The following is a 22202-nucleotide window of genomic DNA, read 5'->3' on the forward strand; positions in this document are numbered from 1 at the left end:
ATCAGTCTAAGAATCAAAGTAAGATTTAATATCAAGTGGGCCTACGTTTTTACTTACAAGGAATTTGGTGTTCGGTGCATACAATAAACATATTAAGTGGATATTAAAATGAAAAGCAAAGTACTGCAGTGGTCAAGAATGTAATTACAGAACAGGACATTTACAATACAATATGAGAAAGATACTATAAATAAAATGACATAACAAATACGTACACTAGAATGACAAAGCTGTTCAGTTTTGTGCAAAAATATTGAACAAAATATGTGTAAGAGTTCACTGTATGGTAAATATGTACAATGTACAGGGATAAGAGTCCAAGATGTGCATTAATGTAACGCACAGAGAGCCCCCGATTCCTCTTTTCTTTACTCTCCCCTTCCTCAAATGAAAGCACAGATTAAAACTGGCGTTAAATTCGTCACCCGATCGTGACCATGTCGTCTGCCTTCACCCCAACCAAGCACATACTGTAACACCAACGTTGCTAATAACACAGATGACAGAATGAGTGAACAGCTCTTCCCTGCCTGGGCTGATGTGACTGATGAGGCCAGCAAGGTCACCAAAAGTTTGACTCATCAGTCTCCTCCCATCTCCCTGCTTCAGGAACATCTGTAACAAGCTGAGATCAGGGATAAGGGGACTGCATGTGATGTTAACAGATGCCAAAAAGCTGCACTCATATTGGCAATGGAGCTCCTACTGTGGCCCTCACCTATCCATAGAAGCTTGTGTTTTCTTTGAGATGACAATCTCTGTGCACACACATTCTCAATCAGTTGGAAATCAGAAATTAATTCAGGCTTCCTCTTCCATGTCCGCCCCTACTTGAGTCTCACCCAGTGAACTTGTAGATAATATCAGCTCTAAAATTTCAAATGTTGTCATTGCCCTCACTGAGGTAAAGGTAGTAAAAAAAAAAAAAAAAAAACACCATGGAGGAATGTCATGTTGTAAGATGAGAAAAAAGAGTGTTCAAAAGCTGACATTTACACATTTACAAAAAAAAAAAAAAAAAAAGATTTTGCGTTTAGAATTTAGAACTAAGAGATGCAAATCAGTCTTACTTGTCTGGCATAAAAGTCGCGGTCTTATTTGCTGCTGTTGATAGACTGACAAATCCTGCAGCTATCTACGTTTTCAAGTCTGCAATCCAGTCGAGGTACTTGGTTAAATTCCACCACTCCTATATGTCATCCTGAGTCCACCTTTAAAGGAGAACTTGTCCTGTGGAGGCCACTATTTAGTCACTTTGAGCGCAACTACCAGACTAAAAGTTGACTGAAGGCAGGGGGTACCAAATATCAGGGACAGTGCCGGATCTAGCACATTCAGCACCCTTGGTCTGAGGAACATGACGAAGAGTTAAAGGCATCGACCTGGCCTCCACAGTCACCAGATCCAAATCTGATTGAGCATCCATGGGATGTACTGTTATTCCAGAGGTACCCCCAATCCACAGTGGGGCCTCCTTGGATCAGACTTGTCTCTGACGTGTCAAGGCATGGACACAGGACCTCTTGAAGGTGTCCTGTGGTGTCTGGCACCAGGGCGTTGGCATTGGATCATTTGAGACCTGTCAGTTGTGAGGTGGGGTACCAGCACTTCCCAAGATGCTCAGTGAGACACCTTGAGCTCATTGTCACGTTCCTCAGGCCATTCCTGAGCAGTTTTTGCAGTGTGGCATGGTGCATTGAGTAGTACTTGGTCTGTGAAAGGCTAACCTATTCTGAAATGCATTTAGATAATTTAAAAAAGTTTTTATGATAGCCTATTATTCAAGGCCATAGCTAACATTTAAAGACACTGAGGGTAGGTCCTTGAGAATCTGGGGGTTTAAATGAAATGAAGATGAGTTTACAGTAAGTAGAATTATTAGGATCAAATATATTAGTTTTTAAGGCTGATTCTGACACTATTATGTTGTTAGGCAAAATACCTTAATACATTGTTTAAAGGTATTACGTTAAACATAATTACATACCTTTTAACGATCTAATTTTTATTAAATATAATTAAACAAATTAAATAGTTAAAAGTTGGCTATCCAACTCCAGCTTGACCGCACATGGACCATGGGACCATGGCTTGGACAGAGAGGGGAAAAAAAACTGTTGTTGTTGTGGAGACAGACACGCGCAGTCCCGCCCATCTCTAATGACGCCACATCCTAATAACGAGCCCTCTGATTGGCCGAGCGTCTCACGGCCGGGGGGTAAAAATTGTGAATGGCTTCTCACTGACTGAGATGTGTAATGATTTATAATGTTTTATCGGCACTTGGCAGATGTTGTTTTTATTTGACGTGACGTTCTTCAGGACTGGATTGTAACGGAGAAACGATGTCGGACGCTGAAGGTGCTCGCAGTCCTGACCAGCTGAATAAATTCGAGAGACTGACACACAGGCCGCCGCACGGGGAGACGTTAGCAGGTCGGTCAACAACATTAGCAGCACATGCTAACGACGGGTTTTAACTTAACGTCGGCTCATTTAACCACTAAAATAAACACTGTGTGACCGAAACCAGCTGCTCCACACACAATACCACTTCTGAATGCCAGGAATGTAAACGTCGTCCTCACTGGCGACATTGCTAACCATAACGTACAAGCTAGCAACATTTTGCTATCCTACCTGTTTATCTTTAAATAGCATCTTAGCCACCATATGCATATTAATACACGGTAGCAGTTACAGTGTGATTAAAAAGTGGTTATCATAGTGTTGCACCTTTTGTAAACCCCTGTCGTTCAGCTGCACAGCCAATTTAGTAAATTCATAGCTAACGTTACACACAGCCATTGACTACTAGGTGTTTCAGTAGTAGGTCTTTCTGTTACAGACCTGCAAACACCTTAATGCTAATTTTAAGGCTGTGTACTGGATACCAATAATAATTTAACACAGTTTAAGATGATCCATCACATGTAGAAGCCTGAAGGATTGACTCTGATGTCTCCACTTGGCTATTTAGTAGTGGATGTGAACGTGTGGTGCATCATCATTAGAGATCCTGGTTCTGGTCTGGTGTCTTTTTTTGTGTGTCACACAGATACAGTCTCAGGCCAGTTACACTCCCAGTAATGTATAATCCACAGTCCAGCTCAGGTCGCTGTGACTGATATTGACATGCAGCTGTAAAAGATATTTGATGACTGAGACCTAACTGGTTACCATACTAGATACTTCCTTAAATGGTGTCATATTTTATTAGGTGACCTGGCATTTGCAACACATGCAGAGAGAAACTTGATGCCAGTTCTTCTAAAGACCCAAACTCTTGCTGTGAGATGTTACTGCAAGTTTTTCAAAGTGTTTCCATTACAGCTCAGACATAACTGGTCGGCTATGATATATGTGGTGTAAAGAAACAACCCCTTTCCCCCCACAATTTGCATTTGTGCAGTCATTCTTGTGTTCATATTCCAGCCATGTTGGTAGATGTTTGAGCCTGACTCACATGTCAAAATTGAATGTAAGATTAAACTCAAGAATGTAGTCATGTGCAGCTCTTTGAAAACATATTTGGCTGTTAATTTGGAAGGGTTTTGCTCATAAATATAACATTTATTGGAATGATAGAGGCACCTGGTCAATCATAATCTACTAGGATTTTATCAGAGTTGAGACAATAATATAAAACTTGCTAAACTGTGTTGCTACTGGCATTAAATGTGTATCCATGTGGATGTTAAATTATGCAGCTGCTCTACATTCTTGCGCTCCATCTCCATTACTAATCCCAATTATTAAAAATACACTGGTCTCCTGAAACGTCGGTGTTGAGTTTTAGGTAGGCCTCGGCCCTGCATACTGTCATCATGTGCCTGCAGATTGAACGTGCTGATCCCTCAGGCCAAACATCTCGGTGTCTCACAGGGTGATGTTTTATTCTCTGCTATTTGCATAGTTTTCCTTATGTGGTAAAACTGTGAGCCTCGCAGCCAGATAATACTGTGACTGGCTGATTATTTTAACTACAGCACTGAATGATATGAATGCACTTCTTTCTGACAGCTTTAGTGTCAGAGTGCCATTTAATTTGGACTGCACGACACCGCGCAAATACACAGTATAATGAGGAGGACTTTTCTGTCGCTTAAGTGCTACTGGTTTTTACAGCTTATTGTTTCCCTGCTTTCTGTCAGGGCATGCTGCGATATCCTTGAGCATTCTGTGAAAAGGAAGAATGAAAAGTTAATACACGCTCTCCCTCTCCTCATCCTATGACAATTTGTTCCTCCCTCTCTAGGTCATCGTACTCCCCCTGCCCGCAGTGGGCATCGCTGCGTTGCTGACAACACTAATCTGTATGTGTTTGGAGGGTACAACCCTGACTATGATGAGTCAGGAGGCTCAGAGAATGAAGACTATCCACTGTTCAGGGAGCTTTGGAGGTACCACTTTGCCACTGGCTGCTGGCAGCAGATTCGAACAGAGGGCTATATGCCCACGGAGCTGGCATCTATGTCAGGTATCCTATAGCTTTGAACATTTTGGTACTTAACATCACACGAATCAAACAAAATCTAGTTTTCTGTTTAAAAAATGTGTATGAAAATTGAGTTTGTTGCTGTGTTTCTCAGCTGTTTTGCATGGCAACAACCTCCTGGTGTTTGGCGGCACCGGGATCCCCTTCGGTGAAAATAATGGCAATGACGTACATGTCTGTAATGTGAAGTACAAGCGGTGGTCGCTGCTCAACTGTCGAGGGAAGAAGCCCAACAGAATCTATGGACAGGTAACCTCATAGATTACCTTGTCGTTTTTTTCTGCTCTTTGGGTCAAATTCAGTTAAGGGCTTTTAAACATTGTAGAGACAATATCCTGTCAGTCCAGTAGATTTACAGCATTTTAAATTCTCATTTATTAGAGCTGCTTCTTACCAGGCTGTTACTTCATATCTTTCCTCCTTCAGGCAATGGTTATTATAAACGGCTTCCTGTACGTGTTTGGAGGGACAACGGGTTACATCTACAGCACAGACTTGCACAGGCTGGACCTGACCACCAGGGAGTGGATCCACCTCAAACCCAACAACCCTCCTGATGACCTGCCTGAGGAACGGTACGCCTGAATGCACAACAGGATCAAAGCCAGGGATCTTTTCAGTGTCATAAAACTCCGTGACGCGCGTGTGTGTGTGTGTGTGTGTGTGTGTGTGTGTGTGTGTGTGTGTGTGTGTGTGTGTGTGTGTGTGTGTGTGTGTGTGTGTGTGTGTGTGTGTCACAGGTACAGGCATGAAATAGCACATGACGGACAGAGGATTTACATTCTGGGAGGAGGAACTTCCTGGACATCTTACCCTCTGGACAAGGTACTACATCACTAAGAGGATACTTTATGCTTTGTGCTTCAGTTTTGTTTTGTACATGAGCCAAATCCATCTTCATCACTGCACCAAATGCTCACGTAGACTCAGTAAATATTGTGTCTTTTTATATAGATACATGCCTACAATCTGGAGACCAACTCCTGGGAGGAGATCACAACTAAACCTCATGACAAAATAGGTCTGTATCCTGCATCTCATTTTTTACTAATCCTGTTTTTTTTTTTTTGTCACACCACTCTAAAATGTCTGCTTTTGACAGGGTATCCTGCTCCTAGGAGATGCCATAGCTGTGTACAAATACGAAATGGTGAGAGCTTTTCAATAATGCTGTGCACCACTACCACCTGATTAAAAAAAAAAAACCCCAACATACTTCTGTTATTCTGTTTCAAAGATAAATGTGTTGCTGACATTTAATATCACTTCCTCATATGTTTAATGTTCAGTTTGATTTGAAAGTAACTCCCTGCCAGCTAATGCATGTGCAACTACTTGAACAGTATCTGACTATTCACTCTTCTCTGTCGTAGATGTATTTATCTGTGGAGGCTACAATGGAGAGTTGATATTAGCCGATCTGTGGAAGATCAACCTGCAGACTTTCCAGTGGAGTAAATTACCAGCAGTGATGCCTGAGCCGGCCTACTTCCACTGTGCTGCTGTCACCCCAGTCAGTAGAACACTATTCCTTTTATTCTACGCATACACACCGGTCAGCCAAAACATTAAAACTACTGACAGGTGAAGTTAAAGACACTGATCATCTTGTCAGAGTGCAGTACTCTGCTGGGAAGCCATAGGTCCTGGCATTGATATGGATGCCACTTGACGTGCACCACCGTTGTAGACCGAGTAGCGTCTTTCATGGCAACAACATTACCCGATAGGAGTAGTTAACAGTTCCTGTATCAGTACCTCAATAGGTCAGAGCCAAGTCTGATCCAAGGAGGCCCAGCCGTGGATTTGGGGTACTTCTGAGGTACCAGCATGCCCCATTGATACTTGATCAGATTGGGATCTGGGGAAATTGGAGGCCATCGTGAAGTGCTGTTGCCATGAGGAGGTGTGCTTGGTCTGCAACAGTGTTTGGGTGGGCGAAGTGTGTCAAGTGGCATCTACATGAATGCCAGGACTAAAGGTTTCCCAGCAGAACACTGCAATGTAATAAGATGATGAGTGTTAATTACTTCACCTCATCAGTAGTTTTAATATTATGGCAGATTGGCTCAGTTGTCAGAATTTATCTAATCAGATTTTGGTGATTGAATCGGATAGAATCTTGAAAATGGGTTGTTCAAAAGAAAACAAGGATTCTGAAATCTGATTACATCACATAATCCGGTTTTGGTTTTGGTCGGGAATCAAATCTTCAGTATGTGTGGTTCAAAACTTTTGATGAGGATTGGGATAACTGACCCAGAAAATCAGATGTATCCAGTTTATACATTTATGTAAATCTGGCTCTTGAATTGGTTCGCTGCTGCAGTGTTAAAGAAAATAAAGTAGACATTAGACCACATTTTAAGCCTTTCAGTACAGTTAAAAAAAAGAATGTCCCCATAAAATAATCCCCCAAATCGCTGTCAATATCAAACAAAAAACATTTAAATTAACTCTTATTTATCACAAAAGACACCCAGATAATTCTGAACCAAATTTTTGAAGGATTGGATTGAATTGGAATTGCAGCAGTTTTAGAGGAACTGGGGAAGCTTAAAACTGTTGTCAAGCCCCAGTCTACATCTGTATTTAACGCTACACTGTATATGAAATCTATATCTTTCTCTCTTCCCCCTTACTCCGTCCCCAGGCTGGCTGTATGTACATCCACGGTGGCGTAGTGAACATCCATGAGAACAAGAGGACTGGCTCTCTGTTTAAGATCTGGCTGGCTGTGCCCAGCCTGCTGGAGCTATGCTGGGAGAAGCTCCTCAAGGCCTTTCCCCACCTGACTTCACTCCCCACCATGCAGCTGCTCAACCTGGGCCTCACACAGGAACTCATTGAACGCTTGAAATAGGACGCACAGTGGAGGACGGATGGACAGACGGACAAATGAATGGATGGGACGGGCTGGGCTGGACTGGGAGGAGATGAGGTCTGACAGAGCACAGAATTAAAATCATAGCAAAATTCTCGGGAAAACGCCCTCTCCCTCCCCTGCCTAACGTAGCCCCGCCTTAAAACCAAAAACAATGGGATGCCTTTTTCTTTTTGTTTGCCATTTTTTCCCTGCCAGTTTCACTGATTGATAAAGAAAATAAATGTAGAATGTTTTATGGATTTTACTCAACTACCCCCCCCCCCACCCCCTTCTCCCACCCACCCCATTGGCTACCACAGTTCCTTACATGATGCCTTTGTGTCAAGCTAAACATGAATTCCCGCTTCTCATCCTCCAAACTGTGACAGCTGGAAATACTTTATGTTGCCATGACATGTTTTCACAGCGTGTCCTCTCCCAGTTTCTTTTAAATCTGCCTTCTCTAGTACTTAAGAATTCTGCGCAAAGGAACAATGCATGTGTATTTATTTGAAGGACTAAATCAGATTTTCAGGGGGTATTCTCATCACCTGATATTGCTGTTTGCACACTTTGTCTTGCATATTTGTGGATATATTTTTTTTTTTTTTAAACAGATCCTATTAGCAGTCTATCATCGGTCAGACAGTGGTTTTATTACCGGCCATGCCAGTGTTTTTGCACATTTTAGCCCACTTAATTTAAATCCCATGTTAAATGTTTTTTTAGGACCTTCCAGGCAGCATTTTTATTTCAGTTATCCCCCTATTGTATGGAAATCAACTCCCAGAAGCTTGAGAGTTGCCAGTTGTCAGTCACTCTGATTTTCATGTGTTTTCATTGTTGAAGTAATGTTATCCTTGCATAATTTTGACATAAATAAAAGCAGACAAGGTGGTTACTTTGAAGGATCTTAAATTCTAAGTTGTTTTTATACAATATAAACAGGAACCAGTGTCTGCCTGGAGGGAAGGAAAAACATTTTTAAAGTTTAAGTAGTGTGTTACTTGTGTTAAGTTAGCTAAAACATGTAGAAACACTGTATGCTCTTCATTAGGGTGCAAAAAAAAGGTTCAGCACTGGGTTTGCCAGTGTCCAAGCCCTTGTATTTCCTGTATTTTCCATTATGCATTCTGTTAAAGCCGATTCTGGAAAACCGTCTGCAGCTCTCATTTGTAAACCAAACAACGCAACACGTCACTGTGAATTTGGTGCTCTTTGAAATTGACTTTAAAAAAAAATGCTTTTATTCGAATAAAGACTTATCTCTGTTCAGACTTTCACTCCCTCTCTGTGGATGACCCAAAGTGTTTTTGCACAGGGAGTTGCTTCAGTAGCAGGCTTACACAGACATCTGTTAATACTGCAGTGCCTTTTTTTCCAAACTTTTAACGAGGCTGAAATTTCACAAATATAGGCAGTGGTAAGATCGTTGCATGTTTAGACAAAAGGGTGTGTGTTGAAAATTGTGTTTTCAAGTAAGTGAACGTTTTAAACCATTTTCAGCAAGCTGTTACGTTCAATCACTCAACATGTCGGTGGCAAAATTTTGTATCCCGTTTCAAGGATGCAGGAGCTTTGTGTTCTCGTCCTGTTGACAGCCAAACAGTAGACTTCGCAGACTTAGATTTCACTCCGCTGTGAGGGTCCTAAGGACAGAGGGATGTTGTATGCTGTAAAGCCCTGTGAGGCAAATTGTGATTTGTGATATTGGGCTTTATAAATAAAATTGATTGATTGACTTAAGGACAGGATGCAGCATATTGGACCTTTTGGGTATCAACCCTAAAAGCACTTCTTCAGCGTGTCAAGTTAAGGTGTTCAATACAGTTTTAATGTTTAATGAATGATTTTAAAAGATGCCAAATACGGTTGCAACCTGAGAAAAGTGATTAAGTGATTACTGCACTTCTTTACCTTGCCCCTTTTGTTTGTCTTTCTGTTCTGAATAACAAACTACTTTGTGCATGATGTCATTTCCTGCTTATCATCAGACCTTTTCTTTGGGACATAGTTTTAAAAGGTGACCACTAAAATGTTGTACAGTAGGCTTGTGTGAATGTTGTGCTGGAGTACTGTGAATAAAGGTGTTCTGTAAATAGCTCTCTGTTCCCCCCGTTCTCTTTGCTTGCTGGCACAAAGCCAAGGTACCAAAATGTAGCCGACATTTTTTAAAGGAGTTTTCTGACTATGTAGGTAGTCAAACACTGATTGAAAAGAGGTCTTATTTCACAGGTGTTTTATAAGTTTATGCATTTATTGGGATATATCATAACCAGAAATGAATAGCACAAATTTACATTTAAATGCAACACAAACAACACAATTTCAGTAACACATACTTACAAAAAGCGGACAGCTATTCACTTAGATCTGTAAAATTTCAATCGAAATCTTTTTCCATATTTTGTGCCACTAAGCCCACATCACCTAAGTAAAATTAAATTATAGTGGCCTTTGGATTTTTCTTAGGAAGGTGATCGACAAGAGCGCGGAGAAGGAGCGAAGAAGTAAAGGGCCAAAAGGATGAGGTAGACCACCACTAGAGCAGTGCCTGCAAACAAACAGAGTTGATTATAATCTGTGCGTTGTTCCAGGCTTCAACTTGAACAAAAATTAAAGAAAAAATCCTGAAAATATGATAAACTTTGCACTTAACCCAACTGAAAATGTAATAAATGAATGAATGAATGGAATGTTCCTATACTAAACTATTCTGTAGGTCTGACTTACCTTGAAAGTAGTCACATTTTCCATCCATGAAAATGTAGTTGACCAGAATGACACTGAAGATGCTGGCCCAGAGATGAATATCACTGAACACAAGCACAAATCCAACATCCTGGTGGGAAAAGAGTTTGCTATGTCATGACTGAAACAACTGCATCATGTAAAGAAATTATTCATTGCAAAAACTGGGCACTTACATAGAAGGCATTGAAGAGTATGAGCAGGGGAATCTGAATCATGCAGACCTGCACTGCGATGCAGCTGCCCACTTCAAGGCTGGAGACAAAAATGAGTGAAAATGACAAATTAGATATTGACCTATCACACATTTTTATTATCTACACATTAAATATTGTGTACGGCCTGGTAAAGTACTTAAATAGGACATGTGAGGAGCATTTAAAAGTAAAGCAGTGGAGGACCTTAGTGATCAAGCTGGAACATAAAAATGATAGATAATTAACATTAGATTAATAATGCTGTATGGAGGGGCGAGGTCATTTAAAGCTTTATAAAGATGTACAACAGATTATAACAACTAATAAAATTAAACAACATTAGTGTTGTCGTACCTCAGGCTGATGTTGTTCTGCACTGCAAACTGGATCCCGTTGACAATCTCAGGAAGCTCTGGCACCATGGCCATCACTGTGACACCGATGAAGTACTGCATCGAGGTAGACAATTACAGATTTTTTTTCAATTGCTAACAAGCATTTTCCTATACTTAAACTCTTAACACAACAACACACCTAAATCACACGATTACCCAGCAAGTACTCTCTTAATTAATACCAACTCCATATTTCATAATGCAACTCTCTACATACACTAACTGAAAACACAGTAACCATACGCTATATCAAATCCTTTTTAAAAAAACAAAACAAAACTCTAGCACACCTTTTCTGTCCAAGAGGAACATATAGTCAATCACAGCATGAGGACTTTCAAATTACGAACATCTGATGGCATTACAAGAAGAATACCAGTGGTTCCCAACTGGTGGGTTGTGGTCCATTCTGAATGGACCGCAAGTGACTCGCAAACATGTCATATTTGTAAAAAACACACTTTATTTTTAAATACAGAGAATTTCCGGCACAGAGCTTTTATTTTGAAGTGCCGTGTCCTGCTGTAGAGTAAGTGACTGATGGACAGCTACTTAACAGAGAAGGCAAACTAGTTAGAAAACATGGCCAAATGCAAGTATGAGTCTGAATATAATAAACTGTAACCACCTTGAAACGTGGACACTGTGGCTGGATCAGTTGGGAACCACTGCAATAGACAATGTGAAATCCATAGTTTTATTTTATTTTATTTTTTTTAAATCATTCCAGTTTTTTAATGCAGACCAGTTTATTTATCAATCCAAAAGTCCCCTTTTTACTGTATATGTCCATGTAATTAACTTAAACACCTGCCTATGCCTCTAATTGAGGAATCAGCTGTCAGTTTTGGTCTATTTTACACAAATTAAATCAGCTATTTCTCAATGTTTCAATGATCTGTTGATTCAAAAATGCTCGTCAGCCATTTCAATATAGCCTTTAAGCTGCTGTTGTTGCATGAGTAGAGGCTTTTCACTATGTCTACACATTCAAAACTATACGGTTTTAAATGATAGTTTTCATTTTTGACATTCTGTGTGCCAGCATTTGTAAATTAGACAAGAAAAATCTATAATTTCAGTGTTGGGTTTGCTTGTATGTGAAGAAATTTTAAGCATTTTAGAAACACTTATTGACTGCATATTCTGTGTTTTGAAAAAATGACTACAGACAGGACAAAATGATGTTAGTGATAGCAAAAAACTGTAATTCCTTCTTTAACGCTCTTTTTGCAAACAGCAAGTTGGATTTAATCATTCAAAAGTTTACCTAGCTTGTGACTTTTAGCTTGAATTGAAGGTTTGCATCATCTTCTAGAACAAGGACCAATGAATCGAAGTGACGTTTTCCTTCCCTTTTTAAAAAGAAAGCATTTTGAATACCTGGGAGACGGAGGAATGGGTCAGCATGGGCTCGATGTTCTCCGTGCTGAGGTCAGCGCAGCAGGCCATCAACACTGTGGCCACAATCAGCACTGCAAGAGCCCTCCACCTGGACCAGTGCACTACATGATGACCTGTGGGTGAAATACACACTATTACCTGAGTGACGTTTAATATTTATGACTTTCCTCACTGTTGCACGACGCTTTTCTCCCCTTCCACATCCATCCAGTCCAGTTCGGAAGTCTGAACTTTCTTCAGTATTTCGTGCTTTATAGTTTTGGCATGCACAGGCACAACTTCCCTTACATGCACAAATATAGCAGGCAACAATTAGTGCTTCAAAATGTCATGCGCCATCACCACAGAGACAGAACACTACATGCACACCCACACACACACACCTGTTCCAACATGGCTGGTGGAAAAAATGCTGGTATTGATACACGTGTTTGCTCCAAGGGGATGGCCAGTGGTGACCTCACCAGTGGGGTGATAGCTGCTGGTACCCTCTTGTGCGTACTGACCATGTGCATGCCCCCCTTGACCATCACTGATATGGATGTCATAGATGTGGGAGTGGGTTTTCAGTGTGAAGATGAGGCCGATCAGGTATGCAGCAGGCAGCAGCACAGAAATTGTGTACACCAGGGGCCTGGAAAACATTTTTTTTTTTTTTTTTAATTTAATAAATAGCTAAACACTGTTGAGTTAAATGCTTTGGAAAACTGCTGCAATTTCTGCACCTGAACTTACTCAATCTGGGACAGGATCAACTGTGGGTCAGCTTGACTCTGTAAAAAACAACAAAATGGAGGTGGAAATTAAGCCATGGAGACCGATAAAGATTTAATCTTCATGCTAGGCGTGTGTGTGCTGATACAAACATCAGGTCAATGATGCCCTGCAAACATTAATCACACTGCTGCTGTGAAGTTGCTCACCGTGTCGTAGTGACAGTCCTTGCAGATGAAGGGAACGCTGCCATTGCCTGGAATATTGGTGCAGCTTTCACACACCAGATTACCAAAGGTCTTTGAGAAGAGGGTCGGAGCGAACACACCTCGGGACAATATCACAACATGATGGTTAAGTTTTATGAATCTATTAGTGGAGGACATGTGGTTTAAAAATGAGTTATAGGTGTAGCTGCCATACATACCTCCTACGGATATGAAAAGCAAAGCCGAGCTCACTCCGGCTGAACGGCTGTTAAATCTCTGCTCCCTGTGTCTAATGCCCCCGATGATCATACAGATACCCTGTGCAGGCCACAAACACACACAGGCAGCAAGCAAGAGGTTCATAATTATACAAGGAGGATCAGAATGCTACATGTTAAAGGAGCAGTGTGTATTAGGGGGATCTGCCTTGATTCTTGGTGTCATAGATTCAACAAGGCGCTGGAAACATTCCTCGAAGATTTTGGTCCATATTGACATGATGACATCACACAGTTGCTGCAGATTTGTCGGCTGCACATCCATGATGTGAATCTCCCGTTCCACCACATCCCAAAGTTGCTCTATTGGATTGAGATCTGGTGACTGTGGAGGCCAGTGGAGTACAGTGAACTCAATGTCATGTTCAAGAAACCAGTTTGAGATGATTTGAGCTTTGTGACATGGTGCGTTATCCTGCTGGAAGTAGCCATCAGAAGATGGGTACACTGTGGTCATAAAGGGATGGACACGGACAGCAACAATACTCAGGTAGGCTGTGGTGTTTAAACCATGCTCAGTTGGTACTAAGGGGCCCAAAGTGTGCCAAGAAAATATCCCCCACACCATTACACCACCAGCAGCCTGAACCGTTGATACAAGGCAGGATGGATCCATGACGCCAAATTCTGACCCTACCATCTGAATGTGGCAGCAGAAATCCAGACTCATCAGACCAGGCAATGTTTTTCCAATCTTCTATTGTCCAGTTCTGGTTAGCCTGTGTGAACTGTAGCCTCAGATGCCTTAGAGATGGTTGTGTGTGAAAATCCCAGTAGATCAGCAGTTTCTGACACCAACAACCATGCCAGTCACTTAAATCCCCTTTCTTCCCCATTCTGATCATCAGTTTTAACTTCAGCAGGTCGTCTTGTCCATGTCTACATGCCCAAATGCGTTGAGTTGCTGCCACGTGATTGGCTGATTAGCCATCTGTGTAAATGAGCAGTTAAACAGGTGTACCTCATAAAGTGGCAGCAGCAGCTCTGCTTACATTCTGCAGCCTCACCACTAGATGCCACTAAATCGTACACACCGCCCCTTTAACTGATATGTACACATGTTCATTTGTTCTTCTCAAGTGCTCACCGGTATGAACAGGATACATCCGAGCAAGGTCCCAGTGAGCGCTGCTTTGACAACCTCTTCATAACATTTGCTGGCAGCACTGTGTCCCCGCAGCAGGGCTGTGATGTAGAACGTCATCTCTGTGATGGAGCCAAACGTTGCGTTTACCACAGCTCCCACTGCAAAGTTACTCTGTGCAGAAAGACTGTGGTGATACACACAGTTACTGATAAACCAACCATTCAATATATTATTGTAAATCAGAATTCAAAAGGAGAAATCACACCCGAAGTCTGAACTTTCTCCTTTCATTCACATTCATCTATCGGACTGAGGCAAATGTGAAAACCTCTTACCTGGCTATACCCATGCCAATGTAGTAAGACAGAGGAATAATGGAAGCGATGGCTGTGGCAAACTTGGTCTCTGCGCTGCAGAAACTGTGTTCCTGGTCAGTATAGCCGATAATGAGAGCGATTAATACCAGGGGAAGCAGGTCTGCAGGGAACATAGACTTAAGGAGAACAAATGGTTGACAGACCAGTACATCTGTAGAACACAATGCAACGTTTTTAAAAGTCCAGATTGACTGGGGATAGCAAATACATATTACTCTAAAAGGACGGATAGCTGCATAAACTCTTAGCTTGTACTTTGTTTTTAAAACCAGAAATGACAGAGAATACAATTCAGGTTTGCCTGTCTCTTGCTTGTAATTGGACACACTGGTTACACAGACAACTCCACCATAACCCTTTTTTATTTTGAGTACACAAGAGACCAGTATATCAAAATACAATCTAATGGTGCCATAACTAGTGTCTTACAAGCCCCTTACTCAATCGACCGAAAAAAGGATACTGAGAGCGAAAATGCTGATTCCCTGGACAGTGTATTTGTAGAAATACACATTGAAAGCTTGATAACAGCATAAGATGACTCTGGTCTCACACACAGATGTCTGCAAAAGAGAACATTAAACACACCTCAAGTTGCAAATTAATTATTAGATGTAAACAGTCAATTAATAATTAAGGTTTTGAAGGGCCAGTTTGCACACAGAGGCAAAAAAACTGCTTTCTTCTAGTGGTATTTAGATTTGAAAAACTTATCAGCGACACGTCTTTCCAAAAAGAACATCCTGGTTAATCTGGATAAATTACAATGTCAATGTCATTGTCAGTGTTCACGGAGCTACCACTATTGAAGTCAGTTCCCAATGAAAACAGTCGATAACATTTGCAAATAAATCTTTTCACAGCACATGTTACATGCCCCTTAGGGCCAAGTGTGAACTATGTTCTTTGTGATTTGGATGAACTAATCAGATTGGCCACTGCAACAGTTTATGCCACCATTCAAATTAACATGCGTAGCACTTCAGTTACATGTTACCATAGCGAATGAGGAGGCTATAAAAACCTTGTGCTTGGTGTTCTGACAAGCATGACCAGGACAGCAAAGGAAAAAAATACTGCACACATTCCTGGCCTTGACATCGTTCTCTAAACTAACCGCTGACATTTCACTCTAGTTTCCTGTGTGTTTTATAATTGATTTTTAAATTGTGTTATCATTACTTGACAAAGTAGACATAACTCACTGACTTTCTAACAGATTTATGAGCCTGAAGACTGCCTGAATTCGTCCAGCAGAGGTCTGCTGTGCTGCGTTTCTACCAGAAACTTTCAGTATAGTACCTTAAACGGTTCTTTATTGACCAATTTATGGACTGCGGTTTTTCTAGCTCCACCTTTTGGGATCAGTGTGGTAGGTACCTCAACAGAGGGGTGACAAAAAATGGGGACCGTAAGGAGCGGTTCTATTGGAGCCATCCACAACTTTTCACAATGGAAACGGAAAAATAATTGCTCCAATGTGTACTGGACTGAATTAACTGAACCGGACTGCTTGACTTAAGTAATTCCTAGTTCAAGGCTAAAAACCAGGGGTCTCATTTATAAAACTATGCGTAGGATCCATACTTAAATGTATGTACAAAAAGCCAAAAATGGCTCGTGCCAAAAAATATTCAACAATTTCTACAATCAGGCTTCCAGCTCACTGTCGACGTTGCCAGTTTCCCGTCTCCAAAATGTTCCTAAGCATGGGTCAAAGTTTCCCCCATCAAGTTGTTTTGTGCATTTGCTATGTTTATAAATGAGACCCCAGAGGACAGCGAGCCTTAGGAGTCACAGCCCCATGACTCTGGAACGACACGCTGGAGGAGATCAGGCAGGCTTGAGCTGTTTATTATTTCTAGTCTGTCTTTAAAACGCACGTTTTAGAATTGCTTTCTCTTGGATTGGCTGTTCTTTGGCTTTACTTTCACTTGTTTTACTGTGTTTTAATAACTCCTACCTCGCTTTTCATGATTACTGTATCAAAGCTTCTTTAATTTATTATTTATCTGGTAATTTATCTTGTTTTTTGGCTTTGTTAAAGCACTGAAAAGTGCCATATAATTAAAATTATTATTATTACTATTATTATTTAAAATGACCGCGTACCTTTTCCAGTCGGTGAATATGAATGTCTTCTGGTGCCATGAGAAGAACAATGGTTAGTGTGCGAGCGTTCATCTTGGCTACAGGTATAGAGAAGACCAGCAGCCAGGACAGCACACAGGCCAGGGAGTGGACCACAGCCAGGACAGGGTAACCCAGCACTAACCAAACATATGTGCTGATGCGACACTGCAGAGAAGGACAGAATAATCTAAATATTACTAAATGTTCATTGCACCAAGGTGATTATCGTGACTAACTTTATTACCCAGTGAGTTGAAGATTTTCTAGCTGGTGGCTCTGGGACAGGTATCTCAACAGGAATTGGGGAAGACATCAGAAGAGGCGCAGAGTCCTTGTCCCTGACATGGTTCTTGCTGTCTTCAGCGTCGCTCTCTTCAGGAATGACCTCGCACTTCGGAGGCTTTGCAATGGATCTCTTAACTACATCACCAGCCTGGAAAAAGACAACAGAATATGGTGAATAATTAATTTTGGCTACTTTTGCAATGGTACTTTAATACTGGAATCCCATGAACAACAACCAGAAAAGTAAGGACACTGCATATATCACATTACCTTTTCTATTGACTTCCCAAATGGCCAAATAAAGTACCACCCCATCTTTAAACAAAGTTTTCCTAAAAAAAGATAAATACAATAAAATGATAGTCCACATTTTGGGGGATACTACGATACTCTGAGTGAAGCAGCTGGTTCATAGGACACATACCATAAGGGGCACCGACGATTGTTAGAAACATTACAGGACAAATGAGGAAATACATTAAAGATATCCACCATCCAAATAAAAACACATAAACTATGTTCCCAAAGGTGGGTGCTGAGCCTGAAAGAGAGGACACAACAACAGGTTATTGCTTTACCATAACCATATTTATCTGCGTGAAAATGTAGATCCTGCTCGACAGAATTCAAGTGCAAAGAAAGAAAAGAAGACCTTCTTGAGGCTTGACAATGCTAAGATCAGAGTGTAGCTCTTTGATGATGTCTGATCTGTCCTCAATGGGCTTCTCTGTAACATTGCCCTTCCACTTCCTGAAGCCAAACTGACAAAAACAAAAAACAAAAACAAAAAATAATGTAATTTTGGATCAAAAGTATGTCACACAAAACAAAAAACGTCTGAACAGTCTTGTATATCCCACATGTATGAGATTCAAACTTAGTTCAACTCCACATTAACACAGTCATGACCCACCTTGTAGTTGTTGGCCTCCCTGTGTGCCTCCACCTCATTCTCAGCTCTGATTGTGGTCTTAGTGGTGCCTTCATGCCAACCCTCGTCTCCGCAGCGGGACGGAGTAGATCGGGTGGTTCCTTGTCCTCCTGCGCAGATCACAACAGTGAGAAAACTCTTCCACATAGCAAGACAAAGAAATTTTACCCGCCAAAACAGCAGTGATCCACGCTCTCCTCCTCTCAGTTGACTTTTCTGTCAAAATAATTTACGACAACAATAATTTTTGTGGAATCAACAGCAGCTCATTCACCTCTGTGGACGGTGAGGAAACATTTCGGTGTGTAGTGGCAGAAGTGGCGGGCAGAAGCATCTGGGGAGGGCGTCTCCGCTGCGCCTAGCTCTGGATGCTGGGGGCCAACGCAGAGCCAATCATTTTGAGACTGTCGCCGTGGAAACCGGGGATGCTGTTCAGGATCTGCAGAGATCTCTGAATAAGGAAGCAGAGTTATAGATTTAAATGACACAAATAAATAAATGTGTGCGTGTCTATGTGTGTCTCCATTAAATCAGACCTTACATGCCAGCTTGAAAAGGTGTGCTTTCAAATGGGATTTGAAAGTAGAAAGGGAGTCAATATTGTGAATGTTGTGGGGGAGAGTTCCAGAGGCGGGGGACAGAACGGCTGAAGGCTCTAGAATCCATGGTAGTCAATGGGTGGAGATGGAGATGTGAGTTGGATTGCAGAAGTAGGATCTAAAAGTACGGGAGGGTGTGTAGATACGAAGGCGTTCAGACAGGTAGGAAGGGGCTTGATTATGAAGGGGTCTTAAAAGGTGAGAAGCACAATCTTGAAATCAATGCGATATTTAGCAGTAAGCCAGTGAGGTTGTTGAAGAACAGGAGTGATATGGTCTGTGGAAGGGGTTCTGGTAATATATGCAGCTGAATTCTGGACCAACTGGAGTTTACAAAGACACTTGAGAGGGAGACCATAGAGGACATAATTGCAATAATCAATAGGGATGTAACCAAAGAATGAATGATGATGGCAGCGCTCTGAGGTGTGAGTGACAGGCAAAGACGATTAACATTTCGTAGATCTAAGTATGCAGGGAGTAGAAGTAGGCATGGTTGCCAGATAGAGCTGGGTGCCATCAGCGTAGCAGTGCAATTGAATGCCAAATTTTCTGCAGATATGGCCAAGAGGTTAAAGATAGATAATAAATAAAAGGGGGCCCAGGACAGAACCCTGAGGAACACCACTAGCAACTGGGGAAAAAAAAGCTGGATTGGGAATTTTTCATTTTGAACAAAATGAGTGCGGCCAGCGAGATACGATTTAAACCAGTCGAGAGCGGTGCCAGTGATACCAATGGTAGCTTGTCTCTCTAGAAGAATGTTATGTGAAATGGCGTCAAAGGCTGCACTTAGATCAAGAAGAGCGAGAATATTTAAAAGCCCAAAGTCAGCAGCCATTAAGAGATCATTAGTGACTTTTACCAAGGCTGTCTCTGTACTGTGAAAGGAGTGAAAACCGGATGTAAATTGTTCCAACAGATTGTCGTGACTAGGCTGAGTGTGAACCTGAGCTGCAACTGATCTTTCAAGAGTTTTAGAGTGAAACGGTACAGTTGAAATTTGTCTGAAATTTCTCAGGTTGTTGGGATCTGCACCATGGTTTCTTTAGTACTGGGGTTACAGTAGCAGTTCTGAGAGATGTGGGCACCAGACTAGAGGTAAGGGAGGAATGTATAATCTCAGTTATTAAGGAGGAGAGGGAAGGAAGTTAGATGTTAACTAGGTGAGTCAAAAACATTGACCAATGCTTTGGCGTGCTTTGAGATATATATATATATATATATATATATATATATATATATATATATATATATTTTTTTTTTTTTTTTTTTTTTTTTTTTGTGCCTGTTGCACAGCAAGTACTGCTCAATTAAGACAAGAGATGATGTAGTTATTGAATGATACATCCACACACAAAGTCACCTTCCTGAGGGGTATCACTGCATTAGAGGTGTGGAGGTTGACATGCAGGACCAACGCCCCTGGGGCCATGGAAAGGAGTGTGACTAACAAAAACCTCCTGAGAGTCATGCAGAATGTCCACTCCGTCAACGGCTGTCTGCCACAACTGATCACATTATAAATGCATTGCAGCACATAGAAATAAGAAAACTCAGCGGGTTGTGCTGTGCTTTGTAATTAAAAACAGAAGCATGCTGGTTGCACAGTATATAATCCATCTGCTTATAATGTTCTGCTCTCTTCCTCACTGTCACTCCCCATGTCTCATAATTAACTTCATTGGCAGTGAGCTGACAATTTCATGAAAACAGCCATAAACTGTAGGAAGATGACAGAATTGTCTTTAGGCTGAGGAATAAAAATTAGTCAGTGGTTGCTCATCCTTGTTGTCAAATGATGGCTAAGCAAAGCTGTGATCATCACAAGCATAAAGGTGGATCAAAAGTGACCCCAGTGACGTTTAGCAGCTTATGACTTTCAAACAACTCCTCTAGGAATCCACAGTGGAGTCTGACAGTCAAAGGAAGTGTCTTTAACTCTCTCAGGCTTAGATTGGAGGACAGTTTGGCAGCACAGGTGACTTTAATGAACGCGTCTCCGACCAAAAATAAAAGTATAAAAAGGCAAAGAAATAAACAAAAAACGCAAAGACAGCTGATGATAGCAGGGAGTAATGAAAGGACAAACGCTGTGTGTTTGTAAAATGGAGGTCAAAAGTTCAAAAGTAATTAGGTCTCACCTGCTGAATCAGGCGTGGATCTTCTCCGCAGGTTCTCCACATCTCCTGGCATCAGTGAGGACTTTTTGTGGGACATTTTGTCTGCTTATTTTGTCTGTTTATCCCCCACCCTTCGCTCCTGTATGACCCATGTGCGTCGAGGGTTCAACACGTCTTTATCAAGCCTGCCTGCCAAAGGGGCGGAGTGGGGGATGGAGGGGCAGGGAGGACTGCAGGAGGTTTTTTTTTTTTTTTTAATCCTTTTATCTATTCCTATGGTCTCATTTTTGTCCAGCATGTTTTCTATCTACCTTTCTTTCTTTATATAGATCATCCATTTAGATATTTAGTTATGTGTTTGTTTTTTATCTTTAAAATCGGTGTGCGCTGGATTTTAAAATCTGCAACTTTAGTGCCCCCAGTGGTAGAGGCAGGAGAGACAGTGGCAATGTGACACTGCCAACAGGAATGCATTAGTGTGGTAGGTAGGGTAGCTTCACACATTCACTTGAAAATTAAATAGGCTCTGTTTTTCTCTATTACCAACATTATTCAATCAGAATTATTAGAAAACTTCACAGAAAAAATACCCTGCAGAGGTGCATGTGTTTAGTGCAGGGATACTCAACTTGTCCCGCCCAGGGAGCCATTTTTGCAAAATGACAGGAGGCCAGGTGCTAGTTATTAATAAAAACATTTAATAACTAAAATACAAACAATTACCTTGGACTTCTGTGTGTGGTTCTGGGGGATCCTCCCATTGCACCAATCTTTTATTTATTTATTTATTTATTTATTTAAAAAAGCCAAGTTTCTTTTTTGCAGTCTGGTATCTTATTTACATGCAAAGTGTGATTAAAAAAAATCCAGTGTGACTCCATTTATTTAATATCAGTGCATTGCATTCTGTTATTGAAAACACAGGCAAAACATGAACATAGTGTACTGTCAATGCTTTCAGAACAGTGGTAAGTATGGAACAATACGCATTCAATTAAAAAAAAATGCTGTTTTTCCTGAATTAATAAGAATATTACTGTAAAACTTCGATTAGTAGCCTGGGCTATTATTTGCTTAAATCACTCAACAGGCCTATATTTGGGACAGGCCTTAAAACTGTTGTTGGGAAATACAATCAAATTGTTTATTTGAACCAGTATGAGTATTATTTGTATAAAAATTAGGCTTCAATTAACATATCAATTATGTTATGACACTCGTTTCATGGCACTCGAAGGTTGAGGCACCCAGCATACCAACACAACAAAACTTTATCCTGTTCAAACAATATTCATCTTTTTTTTTAAAACTATTTTATTATTTAATACTTAAGACAATTAAATATGTCAGTGGAC

General features: G+C 41.0%; 2 protein-coding genes across 3 annotated transcripts; one reads left to right on the top strand and one right to left on the bottom strand.

The window, feature by feature from the left end:
* The first annotated feature begins 2189 nt into the window (after positions 1–2189).
* klhdc10 (kelch domain containing 10) lies at positions 2190–7651 on the top strand. The gene is made up of 9 exons (XM_049567164.1): positions 2190–2436; positions 4259–4480; positions 4593–4747; positions 4925–5073; positions 5239–5323; positions 5453–5519; positions 5601–5648; positions 5872–6011; positions 7152–7651. The coding sequence occupies exons 1-9, from the start codon at positions 2346–2348 to the stop codon at positions 7359–7361; spliced, it is 1167 nt and encodes a 388-aa protein (XP_049423121.1). The 5' UTR covers positions 2190–2345; the 3' UTR covers positions 7362–7651.
* Positions 7652–9804: 2153 nt separating this feature from the next.
* On the bottom strand, positions 9805–21033 carry cax1 (cation/H+ exchanger protein 1). Of its 2 annotated transcripts, none has more exons than XM_049566657.1 (20): positions 20869–21033; positions 18400–18576; positions 18108–18235; positions 17847–17955; positions 17619–17735; positions 17465–17526; positions 17154–17342; positions 16889–17074; positions 15240–15339; positions 14735–14876; positions 14400–14583; positions 13253–13352; positions 13035–13153; positions 12847–12884; positions 12618–12745; positions 12091–12224; positions 10667–10761; positions 10292–10370; positions 10098–10206; positions 9805–9918 (listed from the first exon to the last, which is right to left on the bottom strand). In XM_049566657.1, exons 1-20 carry the CDS (start codon positions 20942–20944, stop codon positions 9833–9835), a joined length of 2358 nt encoding a protein of 785 aa, XP_049422614.1. In that variant the 5' UTR covers positions 20945–21033; the 3' UTR covers positions 9805–9832. The 2 variants fall into 2 exon arrangements, with proteins under 2 accessions (XP_049422614.1, XP_049422613.1); XM_049566656.1 differs by having other exon boundaries at positions 12495–12745.
* Between the last annotated feature and the right edge of the window lie 1169 nt (positions 21034–22202).

This window comes from Epinephelus fuscoguttatus, linkage group LG22 (genome assembly GCF_011397635.1).
Source record: "Epinephelus fuscoguttatus linkage group LG22, E.fuscoguttatus.final_Chr_v1".
NCBI classification, from domain to species: domain Eukaryota; kingdom Metazoa; phylum Chordata; class Actinopteri; order Perciformes; family Serranidae; genus Epinephelus; species Epinephelus fuscoguttatus.